A 21,900-nucleotide genomic window follows, 5' to 3' on the forward strand; every position below is an offset into this window, starting at 1 on the left:
AGAGGGACCTGGGGGTCCTGGTGGTCAGCAGGATGACCATGAGCCAGCACTGTGCCCTCGTGGCCAAGAAGGCCAATGGCATCCTGGGGTGTATTAGAAGGGGGGTGGTCAGTAGGTCGAGAGAGGTTCTCCTCCCCCTCTACTCTGCCCTGGTGAGACCGCATCTGGAATATTGTGTCCAGTTCTGGGCCCCTCAGTTCAAGAGGGACAGGGAACTGCTGGAGAGAGTCCAGCGCAGAGCCACAAAGATGGTGAAGGGAATGGAGCATCTCCCTTATGAGGAAAGGCTGAGGGAGCTGGGTCTCTTTAGCCTGGAAAAGAGGAGACTGAGGGGTGACCTAATCAATGTTTATAAATATGTAAAGAGTGGGTGTCAGGAGGATGGAGCCAGGCTCTTCTCTGTGACATCCAGTGGTAGGACAAGGGGCAATGGGTTCAAGCTGTACCATAGGAGGTTCCACTTGAATATGAGAAAAAACTTCTTTACGGTGAGGGTGACAGCACTGGAACAGGCTGCCCAGAGAGGTTTGGACTAGATGATCTTTTGGAGGTCCCTTCCAATCTCTAACATTCTGTGATTCTGTGAACAAGATATACTACACTGCTACTGATAGATTTTGTGTGCATGCTCAGTAGATGAATAAAGAAATCCATTAAAAAAAGCACTTAAAGGTACACAGTAGAAGATAACAAGCAGTAAGATTATATATGATATAGTGTCTAAGGAACAGTTTCAGCTTCTGTAGACCTGGGCTTCGGATTGAATCGGAATTGAATCCTCTGGTGCAGGTTTCAGTCACAAGCGAAGAGCGCTGAGAGGCTGCCTGGGGCAGTAAGTGACAACAGCAGTGGCAGCTGGGTTGTCTGACTGAAGGAACCGGCATGACAAATTCCATGATAAACAGTTTTTGCATGAGTCAGCAATGCCTGCTTGGTGGGAGAAGCAGATCCGGAGCACTCTGGAAGAGCAAGGAGAGGACAAGAGTCCTGAAACACTCCTAGCGTCCCATATGAGAGCAAGACCCTGGGAGCATTAGTTGGCATTTTGAAATCACCTTCTCCATATGCAGATGACGACAGTAAGCACAGTATTCTAATGGTTACTTTCTAAACTTCGTCTACTACATGTAATCAATAAGAAATGAATAAATGAAAGGTCCAGTTGCACTATACATCCTCTTGTCACTTGTTCTATGAGACAGAGCAGTAATGTCTGCAGAAATACAAACAAGACAACTAAACAGCCTTCAAAGTCACACATATACAAGTTCTTCCAAAATTGTGTTTGTAGTAGAAAGGCCTCTTAATGAAAGCAGCTCACAAAAACCTAAGACAAAGCAAAATTAAAAGTAACGGACAAAATGTAAAGAAATACAGTGTAATAGCAAATTAAGAAAGAAGCTGGTCATATTTCTACCATCTTAGCTGCGCCTTTACCAAAATGTACTTAGAATTGTGTCTCTGGCGACTGAATTACTCTCATGTAACACTGACTATGAAGGACACTTGTTTTAAAACAGAAGAGTAAGATATACGAAATTCATCAAACTCTCAGTATCCAAGGTATTTGGGATGCCTGTCTCCACTAAGGATAAACACGGTCTACATGACTAACAGTCTGAATTTTAAATTATTAATGTCACATGGTTGTCTCATCACCAACTTGATATACATTACAGGGAACCAAACTTCTAACGGTAAGTGCTCACTACTGTCTAAAGAGACAAATATTCAACAATTAAAAAGAAAACCAAAACCACTGTCATCACTGTTTTTGAGTGGATGAATATTTTTTTAAAATTTGTAGATAAAATAGCTATAGCATAACATCTGGTACGTCATTTGAAAGGTCTGTAATTTTGTCATTAAATATTTTCAGGGAGGAGCTATTTCAAATGCAATATTCAACTTAAGAAACAATTTAAGTATATCTTGGGTATACATAACTGCCTAGTGTCTAGTATTCTGTGGTTACAACTGTCTTTCTGTTTGTAGTATTCTGTAGCTTCCATTACTGTAGCACAGCATCTCTGTCTAATGCATGCAACTTCATTGTATTTTTGTGAGACAAAAGTTTTTTTACTCAAACTCCATAAATGAGGCCTAAGACATGGACAATTTAATCAGAACCACCAATTTTAGTGCTAAAACAGGACTAACACAGAACTTGAGCAAATAAGTCTGAAGAAACAATCAAGAAAGTCTGCACTAACAGTTACCTGTCCCTGGAGGAAGGAGGAATTCAGCACCACCCTGTTTATCTGGCAGGTTCCCCAGGCAATTTCACCTGTGCAGAGCTACCTTCATCTGGGGAAAGAGGCAACTAGCTTCTAACCAGGCAACACTGCCCTCCAGTCACAGGGTAAGACAGAGCCCCTAGAGAGGCTAGTTCAATTAGGTACGCTCAAAGTACTCCTCACACATCTCAGTAAGACTGAATTCAACACAAGCCACTGTTACTATGGCCATTTGCATTAACAAAGCTAAACCTAAATCCTCTAATTCCCAGACCAGACATCACATCTCACTGGTTGCTAGTTCAAGAGAGTACCACCTCTCCTTAAACAAAACCAAAACAACAACCAAAAAAAACCCAAAACAAAACAAACAAAAAAATCAAACCAAAAAACCCCCAAAAAACAACCCACTGATTATCTCAACTAAAGACCTACAGTTGATTCATACAGTATAACAGTCTTGCATCTTTGCACACTTACTAATAAGTCAGTCCAAAATGAGTGAGAAAGCATTGCTAGCAAGGCAAAACAGCCCCACAGTTCCCAATCTGCTCCACGAAAACTGCTAACTTTTGAACATGAGTTTCCTCCTACAGTCAGCGACTTTTGCTCTCTGCTGCTTCGCTGTCTCCTACCTCAACAGCTTCTTGCGTTTAGTGGGAAACATTCACCTGAGGTACTTGTCAAAAGCCCATTTTATGTTCAGATTTGGGTTTAGAGACCTACAGCAGTCCAGAGGGAAAATACAGTTCTTCTAAAACACAGCAGAAAGTTTTCCTTAACTTTTCCCCTACTGTTGAAGTGCTGAGATGTCCAGGTACCTAAGGACGCACTTAGTGGAACTGCCAAAGGTATCTAACTCCAACTGAGATTCAGAGAATCGAGAACCCTTGCTCCGAAGATTTCACTGAGCACCTATCTATACCTAAGTATTGAGGCCTTTAAAATCCCACTCTGCACCCCATTTCCCTCTCCCATTCAAGGGAATTTTCCTTACTGTCTTCAATGCAAATTGAATCAATTAGTTTTTAATAATATATCCAACTATTTCACTGTCAGAGAAACAATTTCTGTGGATAGGGGAACAACTCACACTATAATATTTTGCTTTATTATACTGCCAGTGTCAGTTCCATAGCTTTGGATGCACAGAAATAGGTCAAAATTTATTTTTTAAGGGGGGACAGTGCTTTCGGACAACACACAACACTTGCTAATATATCTGGTGCTTTTCCACATGCCAAGGACAAGAACAGCCTGAAGCACAGAGATTTACAGTTTCTGTTTTACTGCCCAAACCTACCGTGATTCAAGGTACTTCTATGCAAAAGATAGCACAAGAAGATTGCTTGGAAGTAATCCATTTTCACCGTCTCCTTGTCTGAGAGTGAAACACTTCAAGTAACAGCTACTTTGCTTTCCACCAGACAAATTAGTTTCACTGTGATCTTTTTCAGATGTATAACCCACATATTTTAAGCTGGTTGTAAAAGTCCACAAAAACCCAGTTTAACATCTTCCATCTGTACTAATTTAAACGTTCTTCTTGAACAGCAACAATAACAGTTTTGACATGTCCTCTCCCCTGGCTCCCCCTCCTTCCTCCTACTTATGCTCTTTAACCATGTTGATGACACAGGGATATTTCAGTACTCTAACGATACAATTGAGCACGTCAATGTTTTCACTATGTAACTAGAGGAGGAAATACCTGACACCAAACTCTGATTTTTTATGATCTAATAATTAGAACAGAGTTTCACTGTTTAAAATTATGAATAAGCTTCACAGATGGCTATGTAGTTCTGCTGTGGAAAAAAATGGTTTCACAATAAATGAAGAGAAAGCTTGTTTTTTTTTTTTTTTTTCTCTTTTATAAGGTGCATTGGTAACATGAATGAAGAATAATGTCTCTGAGAATGCCAAAATAAAGCATATTTCTCTCAGTGGAATTAAGATTTTAATACTTTGCCTTTGGTCTGAATTACACAGTATTCTTTAAATCCATGAGCACAAAATTCCAGACTTTCGTAAATAACCTGGAGCTTGGTAGCACAAATCTGTCAACTAACAAATCCCTTTTCATCTCTCCAAAGGCTGCATTTTTAAAGGTCATTAGATGGTCAGCTCACACACTGGCTTTACAGATCATGTAAATACAAGAGACAGACATATAAAATCTCCATTCCCCATTTCAAGTAGCAGTGCTTCTTAAGAGTCTATCATCCCTGATGTAAATCAGAGAACATGCATGCAGGTAGTATCTGTAGTAAGAATAGTAAAATCCTAGCTTCCACTGATGAAGCAGTCCAGTGCTGCATTTTTTGTGCATGGAGAAGTCCTACTGATATAAACAGTGGCTTAGGAAGGGCCTGTGGGGCCACAACACTAAAATATTATTTTGAAGAAAAAAAATCCTCTCAAAAACCTTGACTCCTGCATGAGTCTAAGTCCTCATTTTGCCTGAGTACAGGCTAAAACATGAATGATCATTCCTGATGGATACGCAATGCATTGGGAATGTTTCAGTTCAAGAAAGGATCAACAACTTCAACTTCACATTAATTATGTTTAATTTTAAAGTTGTGCATAAATGATGTACTGAATCAGAATGTGTACTCAAGTGAGACAACTGAAATCATGAACTAGATCCATCGTAAGTATACTTAAAAATCTGCCCTTCAAACTGAAGTGAATGCACTGTAATAATGGATTATTGCAACAAACTCCCAGTTCTAGAGAGCTTTGTCCTGAGGCACAAATGGTCCCCTCCAGGGACTGCTGTTTGTGTGCTCCACAAAACTCCATTCCATAGCCTCCATTTCCAAAAAGTGGACAAAAAAATATATCAATTCAACGAAAAATTAACCCAAACACCAAAAGTAAACAAATACAAATCTCTAAATCTAGTCATACGCTTAAACTAACTTCGAGAGATAGGACTATTTCTGGAATACTGAAGTGCAAACATGTTTGTGTGGGTCATTTCACTTTAGCTGTCACTCCAACCTGTCCTCAATGGTATGTGGGAGGTTTACACTAATCAGCTTCTTCTGAAGTTTAAATTCTAGCATCACATCAATAGCTGTTACACAACACTAAGAAATATAAGCTGTGCCGACTTATGAAAGCCAGCCTGGTCCTATTTTCAGGCATCTGAATTAACAGATATTTTCCCCCATAAAATTGTTTTACATTATAAAATTAAATGCTTTACTTAAGAACAAATAAATACAATGATGCATCATGCTCTAAAAAGACAGAACTATTTCACAGTTAGCATTAACTTTTGGTAAGCTGGGGGTGGGGGTGAGAGTTTAGAGATGTTTATCATCAATGAATACCTCACAAAACCATGATTTTTCTCATACCTTTAATCGTGTGTTTCTATCTTCACATATTGGAGGATCAAAGTTTTCCCAGAAGGCAGAAAAAGCACACTCCTTTCCCAAGTTTTTTTCAAATAAAATCAAAAGATCATAGGACCATAGAATCATAGAATGGTTTGGGTTGGAAAGGACCTTAGAAACCATCCAGTTCCCCCCCACCCTGCCATGGGCAGTGACATGGGCAGTGACACCTCCCACTAGCCCAGGTTGCTCAAAGCCTCATCCAGCCTGGCCTTGAACACCTCCAGGGATGGGGCATCCACAACCTCCCTGGGCAACCTGTTCCAGTGTCTCACCACCCTCACAGTATAGAATTTCTTTCTAATATCTAGTCTAAAGCTGCCCTCTTCCAATTTAAATCCATTACCCCTCGTCCTGTCACTACATGCCCTCGTAAAAAGTCCCTCCTCCGTTTTCCTGTAGGAAATCTGGGGATATCTAGGAGATCTGAATTATTTTCTCATAAAACATAGACCATACAGCTCAACAGCCAGTAAAGCCAAATTTCTGTTCTTTTTTTTTTTTTTTTTTTTTCTATTTTTCAGTGGTAAAGCTGCCTCACACTCATAGCAACACCTAAAGGAACACCTGTGGAATTTAAGCCTTTTAAATTATTTTTAAATCTTTCAGCTAACAGATTTTTTCTCTAAACCAAAAAAGGAAAAAAAAGGGAGAAAAAAAAAAAACCTCAAAACACATGTCCACATGTATTCACACATCAGACTTCATGAAGAATCAAGCCACAGTGTAACTCTGGTTAATCTCATAATTGCAAGAGGCTTTTATCCATGGCTGTTAAATAATACGATCCAAGTTGCCTCTGCGAGATTAAGTGTATAAAGTCACCATGCAACTAAAATAGCAAGTCACTGAAGGGTACGCTACACCATTTACATAAAGAAGAGAAAGATCATATTTTAGTAAATACCCTTGTGAAACTATTACTATTGTTTCCTTTACACAAATGTATTTACTTGCAGAATATAAATGCATTCATTGGGAAAATAATGAATGTAGAACTTTGAACCTTTACTCCTGTAAATGCCTAATCTGATACATAATTTTAAAACAAGCAATCCATTTGTTTTTCCCATATTAAAGATACATTTTACAGGCAGAAAAGGAGAAAAGGTGTTTTTGTAGAGGAAAAAAAGAAATAATCAGTTATGAACTGACTAATCTGAGGATAAGAAACAGCTGCCTCATTGACATACACCACATTTACACTCACACTAAATCATCATTTATACTGTGGCACCTAAGTAGGTGCAAATCTACCATTGAAAAAGCCAGAATTATCTTCATTCTGTATGGAGAACTATTCTAAAGATGCTTTCCATGTTCAGAGCACAATCTAACTGGATAATATTGCAGAAGGGATAAAGGGACCCGGGATTCCGCTAGTGTTCAATTAATTTTTTGTTCCCTTGAAAAAAAAAAATGGGTTTTTTTTGTGGAGCAAAGGAATATAGGGGAAAATCACCAAGGGCAGTCACTGCTGCAGCCACAGCTAAAACTGAGGATTTCCTGGTCCCCATGCCATGCTGAAACACTGGATCTGGGTCTCTTGGATCCAGTGGAGCTGCATGTAAAGTTGTTATGCAGTCCTGTGCATTTCATGTCAAGGCACAGAACTACTGAACATAAACTTCAGGTACTACATTGAAACAGTCATTAAAACACAAGACAAACATACCTGTAACTTACAAAAAGAGAAGCACAACTTGTAAAAACTCCAAACAAGATGAACAAAAAACTCTCTCCACTTAGTACAGTGAATGAACTCAGTTTTCTACACAAAACAGATTATAATATGTTCTTTTATAATAACGATCAAGATGTCAGTTTGGGGTCACATCTGTAGGCACTCCAGAATCACGAGATATCACTCCCTACTACAGCCTGAGCACAGTGAGACGTCACGGGGCTAAGTGCCTTAGCACAGACAGGCACACAGCAAATGTTATCCAACACAGCCTTTTTACAAACTATGATTTCGGTGCTCATCTTTTCCACAAGTTATCATATGTGCTGCCCTCCACAGCTGAAAACTCTTTGCAGAAAGACAGAACTGACCCACAGACCACAGCTGAGCCCCTGTCAAAAAGTATCTGTCAGAGGTGCAATCTCTCCTCCTCAGAGCTGCACAGCAGTGCTCAACTCTCACAGTCCAGTCTGGAGTCAGCAATGTGGCAGGATCAGAATATTTGGACTCAGTTACTGGATGGAAGGGAAGAATTTTAGTTGTGAAAATTAGAATTTTATTAATTAAGCAGCATGTAGTACATGCATCACTACCGCCATCCCATCTGCAATCTCATCCCAGAAGAATAGTAATGCTAGTGGCATTTGTACAGAGTCCAACCCTGCAGAGTCTGGAATGGGAAAGAAAACATCAAATTTTGAAACTGTCCAACAAAAGATGCTGCAAATAGTTTCATGCATTGCAACAAGTCTGACCAATTTCAAAAGCCACTAAGCTTATGGAAACATAGTACTTTTTAAGACCCTGAAGTCCTTGTATGATCATGGTAACTGTCCTTTTTTCAATGTATTATTTCTCTTACATGTGCAAATTGGTCTTGTACCTATGTCTACAGGTACAAACTGGTGAAACAGTTACTGAGTAAAGAGAATTTCACAAGTAGTTATTTAGCAGTGACTTAATTATTCTTTCGCCAGTCTGCATTTTTTTCTTTAATGCAAATTTGAGTCCAGAGTGCAAAATGGATATCGTGACTGTTTCATAAACAGTTATAAATGCTCCTTTCAATGTAAGCAATTTGTGCTAGTTTTGCTACCTCCAAGACTGCATGAAGAGTAATATTATTTCTACTGTCAAAACTCCATAACACCTTAGAAAATCACACACTAAGTTGAGTGGGACCAGACTCCGTGATATACAGAAAATAACGTTGAAACAAATTGACCAACTTCCCTTTACCAGTCTGTTGTCTTGCAGAGAAAGCAGCCCAGCTCCAAGCTTTAATTACCTAAGTAGTACTTACTAAACTTAGTTGCCCTGAATATCTACAGATTAAAGCAGTTCTGGAGATGATCCCAGATAGTCTTTCCAAGTAAGAACTCTCACATCAAGTGTTGTCACTAATCAATCCTGTACAACCAAATAACTGTGGTAAACCCATGAAGAATTAAAAAACATATCTGATTAACTTCAAATCTGAAGGAATTGTTCTATGCTCAAAAGTCAGTTACGGCCAAAACAAAGCCACCCTTCACCCTCCAGCCCCCCAGTATTCAAAAACCTTTGGGTCAGGCACAAGCACAGGGTTGCTCACACATGAGACAATACCACTGAACTCATTCTTCTTTTCCTTTTTCAACCTGCAAGCAACAAGAGGTGCTCATTTTATCCCTGGTATGGCAAATGAATGCTGGTATTTTATACAGTACCTCTCACACAGTGGTCCCAGAAAAACATTCCCCAGTGGTAGAACCATCACCACATCAGAGACCTGCAACTTCCCTAGTCACAATTTTTCATCTCCATATTCAGTGGATAGCAGCTGGCCCACAGATGTGGAAGCAACTGAAAAGATCTGTATGTTCCGAGGCTCCTCCATCAGTCCTTCTCCCTCAAAGTGGAGGAGAAAGAGAAATCCTAATTGCTCAGTATGTAGCATTCAGCTACCTGGTATAACTGGCTGAGAAGTGACAACCACTTCACTTCCTAGAGGCAAGTTAGATACTTCACTTGACAGCCTTTAGGTATCCCCGTAAATCAGAAACATTCAGCATACGTAAGCAGTTCTGGGCATATGCTTGCCCCGTTCATACTAGTAACTACCCTTGGTGCCCCATGTTAGTTTTTGTAAAAACATACAGTGGGGAAAAAAACATCTCTACACGAAAAGTTGCGTTTCTCATGAAAAAAGCACAAAAAAGGATTCAGGTCATTATGAGCTGATCAAGAAGGAGAGCAGAGAGGTGATGGTGGTAGTAGCAATAGCTCCAGGCTCAATGAACTTAGTATGGCTACAATTTATGATTAAGGGGAAAAAAATGCAGCTTAGGTACTGACCCTCTCTGCAGACTTTGGGTAAGTCAGTGCCTTTTTCAGTCTTCATTTTTCTTTTCCTTGTCCATTTCCATCGGGTGCTCCTAGGGACTGACACTTCATCTCACAAGGACATACAACACTATAGCTCTATACGGACCCTCCTCTTCTCCCTACACCCTCAACTAGGAGAGCCTCTGTGCATGACTGACCAGGATCAATTAATACGCTAGCTTTGACTTCCTCCCTGTCTAGCCAATCCTGCCTGGCCCATCTCCTGAGAGAACCATGATACTCATGGCTCATGAAGTGAGATGCCAAAAAGGAGAGTATTATAATATTCCAGGCAGTTTCTTTCACACACTAGTCTGCAAGGGACTGCATAAAAATAACAAGAAAAGCAAATGGACACCGGAAACTCATCTCAAAGTTTCAACGTAGGTAAAGGAAGTAGACAAAGGCTAGCAGCAACAGGGAAGGGGAAGGCGTGTGAAAGGCTTAAGAAGGTAAGAAAAAGCCTTACAATCTTAGGCAACAGCAGCCAAAGATGCTGTGGAGGGATTTAAAGAAGAGTGACATACTCAGGCAAAGAGTGCAACCTTTACAAAGGCATGAAAAGTATTTAAAAAGAGAAGATCCTCACCAAAGAACTAAACCAGAAACAGCCTCTTGCATCCAGCAACAAATCTTTAAGGCAGAACCTCAGCTGTTGTAAACTGTCATGCCTGTAAAGCCATAGTGGAGTTAAGGCAGTGTACACCAGTGCAGACATGCCCCCAGAAACCCTAATGAACAAATACCTCTCTCTTTGAGGGTCTGCGTTTGGGCTAGGAACTCACAAAATTCAAAGCACATGCTGATTTACAGTAAATAAATGAATAAATAAATAAAACTGTTTTCCCCATTTCAGTCTCTTTGAGCTTCTAAACATAAATTTGATCCATTTTAACTTTACCATTCCCTAAGTTCATATGTTTCCTACCATCTATGAATACGCACACCTTGCGGTTTAAATACCTCTGTGCAATAGATCCAGTCATATCACACTCAACCCACTGAACAAGTGAGTACATCATAAGCAGGGGAAAAAAATTCCTCAGGTTTTGACAACCTCTGAGAATAGTCCAACAAGCAAGTATGTATGGAAACTGTACAGGCTGAGTCTAAATTATCTTCTTGCTTGCAGGAAGGCACACTGACCACTGTTCCCCACTATGAACAGAGAACATCACTCTCTCAAGATTTTTAACGCAGCACCTGCCATTACCATTAAACCATTAATATAATGTTGCAAAAAAGGAAACAATTGAATGAGCACATATACATATAGCCTGTGTTCTACCTGAAGTGTCTGCTCTGCTGTACTTCAACTTATCAGCAGAGGCCCAGCGGGAATTAATTTGACTCAGTTTCTAAGGCTATTACATTTTTTACTCTAATGTCCTCAATGTCTGTCAGATTTAAAGAATAAAGGAAACCATCACTCTATTGCCTGAAGGTCTTGCCTTCCTGTAGAATAGGAGTGATGCCAGATTAATTGTCAGAAGGTTCATGGAATTTTTTCAGCCTGCTAGGTGGGTAACCACATCCATTCTGTAAGAAGCCATTGGCATTAATGAATACAGTAATAGACACGTATAATAAAATCCTGTAGCTTCTGAAAAAATAGTGCAATTATGAGGGTTCTTATCAGAAATATCAGCAGAACAAAGTTTAAAATTAATTTTACTGTAATGAATTTGCTCACTGTGCTTTAGTGTACCTTTAAATCAGTCATTTTGACCCTCAAACAAACACTGACATTCAGAGAGATAGAGTTGAGGCTCAGGAGACTCCAGTTTTGTTGATGCTTTCTAAATTGCTCTATTTCTAGAAGGTGTCATTAGTACCAGCTCTGAAAATGTTCTTCGTTGATACCCAGTCCATGTGTATTGGGTTTATATTGCCACAGCAGCCCTCCCAGTGCTGAGTGCCACACTGGCAGCCAGCAGGGTGTGTGTCACACAGCTTGGGAGGGGGCGGAGCTGGGACAGCTGACCCGGATTGGCTGTTCCGTACCATGTGACATCAGCTCAGCCATAAAAGCCCAGGGCAGGGAGGAGGAGGGGGGCATTTGTTACTGTGTTTGTCTCCAGGAGCAGCTGCTGCACACACTGAAGCTCTGCTTTCCTGGGAAGTGGCCGGACATTGCCTACTGAGGGGAAGTAGAGAATAACATCTTTGTTTACCTTTTGTTTCTGTGCATGGCCTTGGCCTTTGCTTTAATTAAACTGCTTTTATCTTGACCCTCAAGTTTTTCATCTTATTCTCCCCCTTTATTTTGCTGAAGGGGGGAGTGATAGAGGGGCCTGGTGGGCACCTGGCATCCAGCCAAGGTTAACCCACCACACCATGCAAAATAAAAAAAGCCTAAAAAGCAAAAAAAATTTATATAAACTATGAATGCTTCCAGTTTTATGTGCCAAATACAAGACTAAAAGGTAGCTCTTTTGTAACTCAAGCCCTTATTAAGGACTCCCTTTCCTTTTCATTCTAGACTTCTTGCCTAACCAAAACCAAACCTCTCACTGCATTCTGACTTTTCATATCTCTTTCATCACTTTCTCTGCTTACTACTTCCCAAGGCCTGCCTCCTTGCCCTGCTATTCCCAGGATTCTCCCATGGTTCATTATCCAAATTCAGCCTCCCTCCTCTCATGTCTTTGTGTCCCTTTCACCTATCCTCCAACTCCAGGCTCCATGACTGGATAATCTTAAGTCTTTCTACCACCCAGTTCCAAACCCCAAGCTTCTCTATCCCTTTTGCAGCTTCTGGTGACCATTTTCTACCTCCAGGTGCTTTTCACAACCTACTTCCCTGTAGCCCAGTTCTGTGCTTGTCCAGTTTCATCTGAATCTTCCACACTGGTGGACCAGGTTATGGACTGATGAGACAATGAGAGCACAGAGTTGAAGTAATGAATGCAGAGTTTTAACATCTACCAAACAATCCAGTACCTCATGAAGACTCTGTCCTAGGGTGACCCCAAGAGTATGGATTAATGCTCACAGACTGATTTACAATGCTTTTTCAACCCACTCCTTACAACAGTAAAGTGAGATGTGGTAACAATTGTACATGAAACAAAGCAAGACAGCAGCATTTTCTGTCTCAACTGCAGTACACGGTGACATGTCACAGACAATAAGGTAAAAAGCAAGCAGTGAAAATGAAATTGCCACGGATAAGGATGAGTAAATGTAAACACGGCTTTTATACCAACAGCATAATTTTCTGAGTTGAAAATGGAGCAGACTTCCACACAAAAATGTCTATCTGCATGGCCATGCTAACAAAGAACAGCTCTAAATACACATAATCCCACATTAAGGGTGAGACAGTCAGTGATACCAGAGATTGGCATGCCCAAGTCTCATTAACTTTGATTTTGAAATCTCCAGTTCAGGATTTCAAATATATCCTGAGTGAAATGTAATTCATTTAGTTGCCACACCAGATCACAGGAAAACTCAGGTTAGATGGAACCTCGGTAGGTCATAGAATCATTAAGGTTGGAAAAAGACCTCAAGGATCATCAAGTCCAACCATGAACCCACACCACCTAACTCACTAAACCATGTCCCTAAGCACCACATCTACACGTTTCTTGAACACCTCCAGGGATGGTGACTCCACCACTTCCCTGGGCAGCCTGTTCCAATGCCTGATCACTCTTTCAGTGAAGATTTTTTTTCTAATATCCAGCCTAAACCTCCCCTGGCACAACTTAAGGCTGTTTCCTCTTGTCCTATCACTTGCTACTTTGGAGAAGAGGCCAGCACATATTAGTCCAAACTTGTGTTCAAACATCACCTTTGCAGAAGCCTAGATCAGGACTGAGGTATCTGGATTTGACTGTTTGTTCTACCACATATTTCCTCTTTGACCTCAGGTCAGTAATTTACACAGCTGCTGTCTGCCTGAGTCATCTACAGTCACAGGAGAAGAGACGTTGCACTATTACTATATTAACATTTGAGAAATGTTTAGGTAACATGGTTTGAAATATAGGCAATCAGACATCCAAATATTAGAGCTGAGCTAATATGGGAAACTTTAGATCTTAGTCTAGCACCCCAGATCATTCAACCCGGGTGTTTTGTTCCATTCAAAGAAAGTAAGGGCCTGTATCCACAGACGTTAAATTTGGGTCTGAAGTTGCTATATTTTTAAAAATCTAACTTTTGTTTCAAGCATTCTTTGTGGTTTCAGAGCAAAGACTTAGCTTATAACAATCCTTATTCACAGTGTGCTTCAACTGGACAAAAAGCAACTGTAAACAAATCTAAGTCATATGAAATAAAGATTATAACAAGTAACACTTTCATTAGGTTTAAGAATAGAGTAATATATTAAATAGTATTTCTTTTTGTTTCATTTGCCCTTGTTTATTACACCTCTAAAGGGCATTTTAGTCAGACACTTATTTACTCTGTGTTAAACTACTTCCTGCAAACTTGGCACCTGGACCTGGGAAAATGGATAAATTACCATTGCAGTTTGTTTTCTGTTCTCAGCTCTCCAGGGGATGCCACTGGCAGGTTGAGGCAAAGCACAGAGAGATATTTGTCTCATTTCTTTCTACTATTTTGGATGCCAGCAATAATACACTGCTAGCAAATGAACAGCTCAGAGAGAAGGTTGGTTATTTTTTTAAATTCTAGCTTCAAACAAAGCACATTTCCTAAAATGATTCACCAAAAAATAAACAGAACACTTTTCCCAAGTAATTTCAATGACAACTACCTGCCAACCCTTTTAATACCCACACCAACAAACCAGGCAAAGAGTGTCAGAAGTCCAACCTAAATCTACATGTGAATTCTGATTAGGAGACCTTAGGAGGCACATAAGAAAAACTTGACATTAAACATCTGTCATTTGCCCTCAACTAGTCCACTTAAAGTGGTTTTAAATCGTTACACATCCATCTCTCCCTGGAAACAGAAACCATCCAAGTGAGATCACAGTCAGTAAACTTTACTGCTCAGCATCTACAGGGACAAGAGTGAGTCCAGATACGCCTTTGGGGAGGGGAAACAACCCAAAACCAACCCAAAACAAATAAAACCCCGTAAGCATATGACAAGTGGCTACAAAAATAAGCTGCATGCTAGCTGGTTAGTAAGTGTTTCCACTACGTAAATATGTGCATCTGTGCATATACACATGTACATTCTCTGGACACCACAGTTATGTATTATGTGAATACCGTACGCATAAAGCAACTAAGAAATTTTTTCTTAAAACTTTCCTCATTTTCATTTCCTTTTAGACCAAAGCAAGAATAGGATATCTAAGGCTGGCAAATTTCCTGGTCTTTGAGGGCATAAGACATTGGAGTAAAGAAACATTTTACATCAAAATGTATACACTATCAATAAATCTATCATACTATAACAGTTGCACATTTTCTATGCACCAAGACAGAAAGCAACGCTGACTAAAAGGTCAGTGAGGAATATTTGCAAATAACATAAAACATTTATTGTCTATATTACCTCAATGAGACATGGTATTTCTGTGCTAGGTACTGTATGAATGCATAGTAAGAGAACCTGCAGATCATGCTGAGCTTATCAATTTAGACTGTTTATGAAACAAAGTGTTGCAGTGAAATGATTAATACCACCTCCGTAAAAACTGGGGTCTAAGGCACTTACCCCTGCTATAAAATGGAAGTTTGATCTATGGAAGATCACAAGCACATTGTTGAAAAGAAATACATATTATGATATTGTTTAATGATCATTTATATCAGCAAAAAATTACACATTCCAATACATTTCCAATTCACAGCAAGTAGTTTAAATATTCCCTGTACTGTATACAGGGATTACTTGAAGATACTCACAACAGACAGGAGTCCAGGTCAATTGTTTAGCAGCTTAACACAACCCAGTAGAGTCATATGGTTAGAAACACCGCACCACCCAGTCCCTCCAGCTTGTACTGGCTCTGGAAACGTTACTCAGAGTTCTGGAGGACATGGAGTCATGGGATGGGAACATTTTGAAACAAGAGGCAAGCCATAGGAGCATAAAAGCTGTAAATCAGACTTGCTAGGCAGATGGCACTGCAAGCTAGTGAGCCGATGGCAGATGGAAGTGAGAGCCTGGGTAAGGTAAAAAAATTGGTTGCAGACTAATGAGATCTGTTAAGATGCTAGAGACAACTGCTCTCCCTTTCTGGTTGTTCTGCTTTAAGTGAGGGTCAGAACAACCCCTCCTCCCACAGAAATCTACCCAGAAAAAGTTTTCAGAGCCATAAAGAAAAAGTAGTTTGGCTTCCCTCAAAGAGGAATACCCACAGTAGCCATCCAGAGTGTTACTCAATATGAAATAAGCAGAAGATTCATGACTCAAAAATACCAGGATGTCATTAAATTTTTGAAGTCCAGAGCCTTCTACATACAATCTATAAGCCCTCTAGCCTGGCTCAAGCACAATATAAAGACATATATTTTCATGGCAGAGGAGCTTCCAGTGAAGGGGAAGTTTCAAGCCAGGAAGGCTCTTTAATGGAAAAATGCTACACAACACATTAACTTTGGAGAGGATTTGGTCTTAGTCCACACTAGAACTGAGGCTGGCTTGGTGCTCACAAATGCTCCACCTCCTTCCTGCAGCTGATCTTCCTTTGCTGCTGGTATAGGATAGATAGTATCGGTAACTCCTTATGACTGCAGAATACTTACTATCAGAAAAAACGCGTAGCACCTCTTAAGATATTAATTAATATCAGTCTTTCTAACCTCCAAATGTTAGAAAAACCTTTCCCCTCTAGTTATATGTGTGTGTATATATATATATATATATACATGCATACACACACACACATATGTATTTCATCTTTCCTTTTCAGAGCCTCAGGGTTCTTTTTTAAAGCAGCATTGCCAGGACTTCAAAGATTTTTCTGTTCCAATACAATGGCCCCAGAAGCATTAATAATGTTTCCAGAAGAACACAATACAAAATGACCTACTTCAGTAGATGAGACAATCTCAGACTACATGGAGGCTATGTGAGCTTCTAGCAGACAGCAGCTTCCAAAAGCTTCTAACATTACTTCTAAAAGCTTATGGAGCTTTTCTCCCAAGATACATTACCAAGGGTGAGCCTTTCTTACCACTGTCATGAAGTGCAAGGATCTCATGGTCTTATGAGCTTCCATAGCTGCGATTTCTGACAACTGGGGGTTTTTTTTTTATTTGCATGTAAGTAAGAAAAGAAGGTGAAGTGGTAAATAAATTAACTTTGTTGAAACCCTTTGGGGAAAGGGAAGTAAAGCTGCAGACTTGTGTAGGAAGCTAATAAAGAGGGAGCACAGCAATAGCATCGCAATGACATAAAGGATTAGCAAGAACTTGCATTTCCCAAGGTATTATGAAGCTCTTGTATCCTAAACACACAGAGAAACACCCACATAACATAAGAAAACTGCTATATATGATATACACACCCATGCATTCGTAGGGTCTCTAGTGCCTAAGTCAGATACAGAAATGGCATAGGTAAGAAGAAGTACTTCTCATAAAGGAGCTTATGCAGAGCACTGTATTTGTACAATACATATACATATTAACTATCTGTCCTTAAGATTAAAAAAAAAAAAATCAGAAATAAGGTCCAGCCTTTTAAAGTGTTTGGCAGCGCATTCCTGATATTTTCATTATATTGGGATAAGTGCATGACTGAAAGCTAGCATATTCCAACTGAAAATCCACACTTTCTCACCAATTTTCTATGTAATCTTGATCAAGTCTCTTGACCTCTCCTGGGACTGCTTTCTCCAGATGTAGTCATGGGGTTACACAAACTACATTCTCATGCAGATGAGCTATGCCACTTGCTCACTTTCAATAGGTTATAGGTCATTGTAAACCTCTTCTCATTAATGGGCAAATCTCAATCTCTGTCTACCAGACAAGAACAAAAGAAAACAAACAAACAAACAAAAAAAGCAAATGACCCCTTAAAAAAGCCCTCCCAAAACACCAAGTCTACAGAAGTTGTTACTAAGCAATAACAATCATGGGATCTTAGAGACCCATTCCTGTCCAACAAACATCATTTTCAGCTATTTTCAGATGCTCCCTCTATTTGCAGCTATCTTATATCTATTCACTATTCAGCACCTAAATCCCCCCCTTCAGCTGCAGAAGACAGAGGGAGATAAGCTGCACATAATTGCAGAGTAACAGGAAATTACTAAAAAATGCTACAATTGCAATCCTGTGACATTTTTGTTCTGTAAATCTGTGTTCTAATAGAAGAAAAACCTTTAAAAAGAAAGGTTAATTCCAGCACTGTGACTAGAAAATATTCCTTTAATGAAAGTCTCATGATATTTTTTTTTAAACATCAGCATCCCGAGGCATATTTGGGCCTCTCTTGTGTCCAGCTCTTGTGGTTATAGAGACAAGTGCACCTCGACAACCTGAATTTCAGAAATCACATCAAAATGACCTGGCTGTATTTATTTATTCCAACTGTTTTTAAACTAATCTTACAATTTTAGAGGAATGGAGCAAGCTGACCTATTCGTTCTAAACATCCGGAGAAGTCAGTACTGCTCCTGGTATTCCAATTTACACATAAGCATATGTTTTCTCTTGGGAGTTTTACCTTATCATTGTAAAAAAGTTCTCATTCATACTAAATGGAAATCCCCACCAAGAACTTTGATGGGTATCTTTCTGATCCAGCGTCTATGATTTTATGGCCTCTGCTGGCTTGGCTCCAAGTGTGTGTGTGTTCAGACACAATCACATTGATGCATCCACATCATTCACATATGTGAAGAAAAATGAAAGAAGAGTATTTTATGACTATTTATCAAGATTTATTATGCGTTTCCAAAATACCCTTTGTTTCTTTTTTTTTGTCTGTGAACAACTTTGACAGACAAATCAACAGCATCATAAGGTTACAGATGCTAACAACAGCAAACTAACCCACGAAGCTCTTAACGGAAGTACAAAGAAGCTCTTGGACATTAAGGATGATTCAGTTTAAGCTTTTGGACCTATATACTTTGTGCAATGTTCTGCTCCTCTCTCAGAGGTGCATAAGCACAGCAGTGATCCTCAACCTACACAATAGGTGCCTCAGCACAACAACAAACACGTAACCGAGGGAGGGGCAGCACTGCTCCAAACTCTTCTAGTGCCTGGGGCTGACAGTATCCCAGAACACATGCTGTCATTGTTTGCAAGAAGGCACAGGCTCTGATGTCATCCCCTAGTTGATCAAAGAGTCATATTAAAAAAAAAAAAAATCTGAACTTTAAATTAATTTGGCTAGTGCCACTAGCAAAATGTCTCGTCTCCCACACACCATAAACCACAGAGAGGCAAGGAGAGAGAAAAAGGAAATACACACTGAAAAGACAGATGGGAAAATGAAAGCGTTGTGGACTAACTCCGATATTAAAATGCATCATCTATCCCTGCCCTCAATCAATTATTATCGCCTGGCCAGGACAGATATCCTGAAGTAAAATGGATTCCAGAGTTTCTGTATTATTCACCTCATCACCCCCCTCCACATAATATAAATTCCTATTCTAAACACATGGGTTACCATTAAACAGGCAAAACATGAGTAAATCTATAATAGTAATGAACACAAATTACTGTGCTCAGATGGTATCTCAAACACTGCATGTTTAGCTGCTCATAGTTTCAAGAAGAGTACACCTCTCATTACCAGTGCAATACACACAGCAACAGCTAGATAGGAATAATTGCCAAAAGAAACAAAATTAGAGAAATAAGATTGTCAGCACAAGTCTCATAACAACCCCAAAACATTATCTATCAAAGGTAAAAGTTAATGTTTAGATAAAAAACAGTCATGGCATTATATGGTACAATAAACCTTATTTCTACACAGAATAGTCCTGCTTTTTTTAAGGTTGATACTTTAATGTTTACCATAACATATCACTGAAGCTTGGTCATGATAGCACTACACAACACATCTCAAGAGCTTATAAGACATTGCAGTTTTTCCATCTTACCTGGCTCTGTACAGTTCTTTTCTTCATGTGTCCCATTAGGTGATGCCATCAACCTTCTATTCCTCCACATTCCTGACAAAACGTGTCTGTCTGCACTAGTTGATTCTCGGCCTATATTAAACAGAAAGAGGTTATGCCCACTGCTACTAATTTTTTCCTGCATAATCTGAACTGGACTATATGTCCCCAATAGCAACAGACATGGACAGACCGTCAGTATGTGAATGTGGCAAAATGAAGCTGTGACTGGGGCACGCACTAACATATTCTAGATGCTCCTAGTGACAAAGGGTGAAACTAGCCATGAAGATGCAGTATTAAAGCTGTTAGCATGTTCTGGCTATCAGAATACCTGTCTGTCACCCACAATGGGAAAATATTCTACAGCAAGCAAATGCTGAAGCCCGCAGTTGTGAAACTCAACACTTCGCAGTTCCTACAGATGCAATCAGCCCAGCCATGCTGACATGAGCAACAATCACACTTCCATATAGTCATCTGCACTTGCACATACTATATTACGGATTTCTCAAAAAATAAAAATGCATATGGACATGTTCCCAGATATATTTTGTTTTATTCTGAGTCTAGGGGATGATCTTTTCAGTGGTGGGTATACTCGATAATATCAATCCCTGCATAACTTGTCAAGAAAAATGGAAAATAACTGCATTGTGAATCCCCACAAGTCTTAAGAAAAATAAACTTCTTTAGAAGTCAATGGAGCTTTTGCCTAAACTCATATTCCAGAAGCATTCTCAATGGAATTTGCTGAATAGAGTACAGCAGGAGCACTTGTGATAATGCAGGGTATACAATTATAATAATCAAAGGAAGAATAGAACCCCTTAATTAAATTACTTCCATCTCAACCTTATCCATTTCAAATGAACATATTATAATAACAAAAATTCTTTCATGGCTGATCTTATAGTTTATATTCAGTCATCATGTAATGCTTGTGTTTTGCTACAGGAACTCCTGCAAAAACATCAAGCTTGGAAGTTAGTCTTGCTAGAGTATTAGCTAAAATAATCTGATGCCACAATTATAAGAAACAGAGAGAACAGATGGTGAGTACTTATGGATACAATATACTGTAAATTAGCCAGCTGAAAAAAAAATACCTGATGCAGCATACCGTCAAAAATCAGGTTATAAGGGATTTAGTTGATAACCCAGGAGATTAAAAACTTTCATTAGTCATGACATTTTTCATGCAAAAATAAAAAAAGTTCTCAAAAAACTGCTAGCTGCAACACAAAAACCCTCAGGCTATATAAACATCATCATACTTCAGTTACTCACTTTTGCAAACAAGTAAGTTTATGAAAATAACTAGCTAGTGCAAGGAAGGGGAAAAAAAGAAAAGCATAGGCATGACAAACAGTTCTAAATAAAGAAAGAAACAGTAGACTCTAAAACCACAATTAAAAAAAAGTTGAAAGTTCTAAGATGAGCAATATGCTAATATGGTCTAGGACACTGAATATGGATGGCTACTTGCCTTCCTAGATATCTCTCAAACAATCCAGGCCATAATTTGAGCACAGGAGCATTATAAAGTATGACATGTTCCACCAGATTTTTATTTTCCCCTAAAGCACACATTTTAGCTTCTGCTTTAATTTAAGCAGATGACCCATTCAAATGCTGCCAAAAATCTGATTTTCTTATATTAAATGTGGATGTAGGGCTTAGTTAGATTTTGTTCTTAGATTCTCAAGGTCTGTTAGCAGTCCTACCTAGAGACCCATGTGCTGTCCCAGCAACCATAAACTTCGTATCCGAAGGATGCAAAGCATATATTGCAGGAGGAAGGCCTGAAGCTGCAAACTTACAGCCCAAACTGTGCCACCAGGGGGGAAAAAAAATGAATGGAAACGATGTAGTTAATTATAAATGCATCAGTTTCCAACACAGCATTTGCAGAAAGGATGCAAGAGACTCTCTCTATAAAACATGAGATTAGCACTGTTCCTTCCCTAAAATACACAATTTCCTGCCAAATCCACTCCGTAATTTAGGGGGAGGCTGGAGGGAGAAGATGGAGAAAAGAAGCAGTTGTAGCTGATGGAGGTCTACAACCCAAGGATAAAAACGAAAGGTGGCTCGAAGTTGCAGAGGGGACCACAAGCGGCTGGAGAGGATGCAGCTCTGCTGCAGCGGCAGGGGGGAAACTACTTCAGGGCC

General features: G+C 39.5%; 1 protein-coding gene across 1 annotated transcript in view; it reads right to left on the bottom strand.

The window, feature by feature from the left end:
- SLC24A4 (solute carrier family 24 (sodium/potassium/calcium exchanger), member 4) overlaps positions 1-19,825 on the bottom strand; it is an 87,397-nt gene extending 67,572 nt beyond the window's left edge. The window contains exon 1 of the mRNA XM_010077719.1: positions 19,708-19,825. Within this exon, the coding sequence (XP_010076021.1) occupies positions 19,708-19,777 (70 nt within the window). The 5' untranslated portion in view covers positions 19,778-19,825. The remainder of the gene's footprint in view (positions 1-19,707) is intronic.
- Between the last annotated feature and the right edge of the window lie 2,075 nt (positions 19,826-21,900).

This window comes from Pterocles gutturalis, unplaced genomic scaffold (assembly GCF_000699245.1).
Source record: "Pterocles gutturalis isolate BGI_N339 unplaced genomic scaffold, ASM69924v1 scaffold7188, whole genome shotgun sequence".
Classification (NCBI taxonomy): domain Eukaryota; kingdom Metazoa; phylum Chordata; class Aves; order Pterocliformes; family Pteroclidae; genus Pterocles; species Pterocles gutturalis.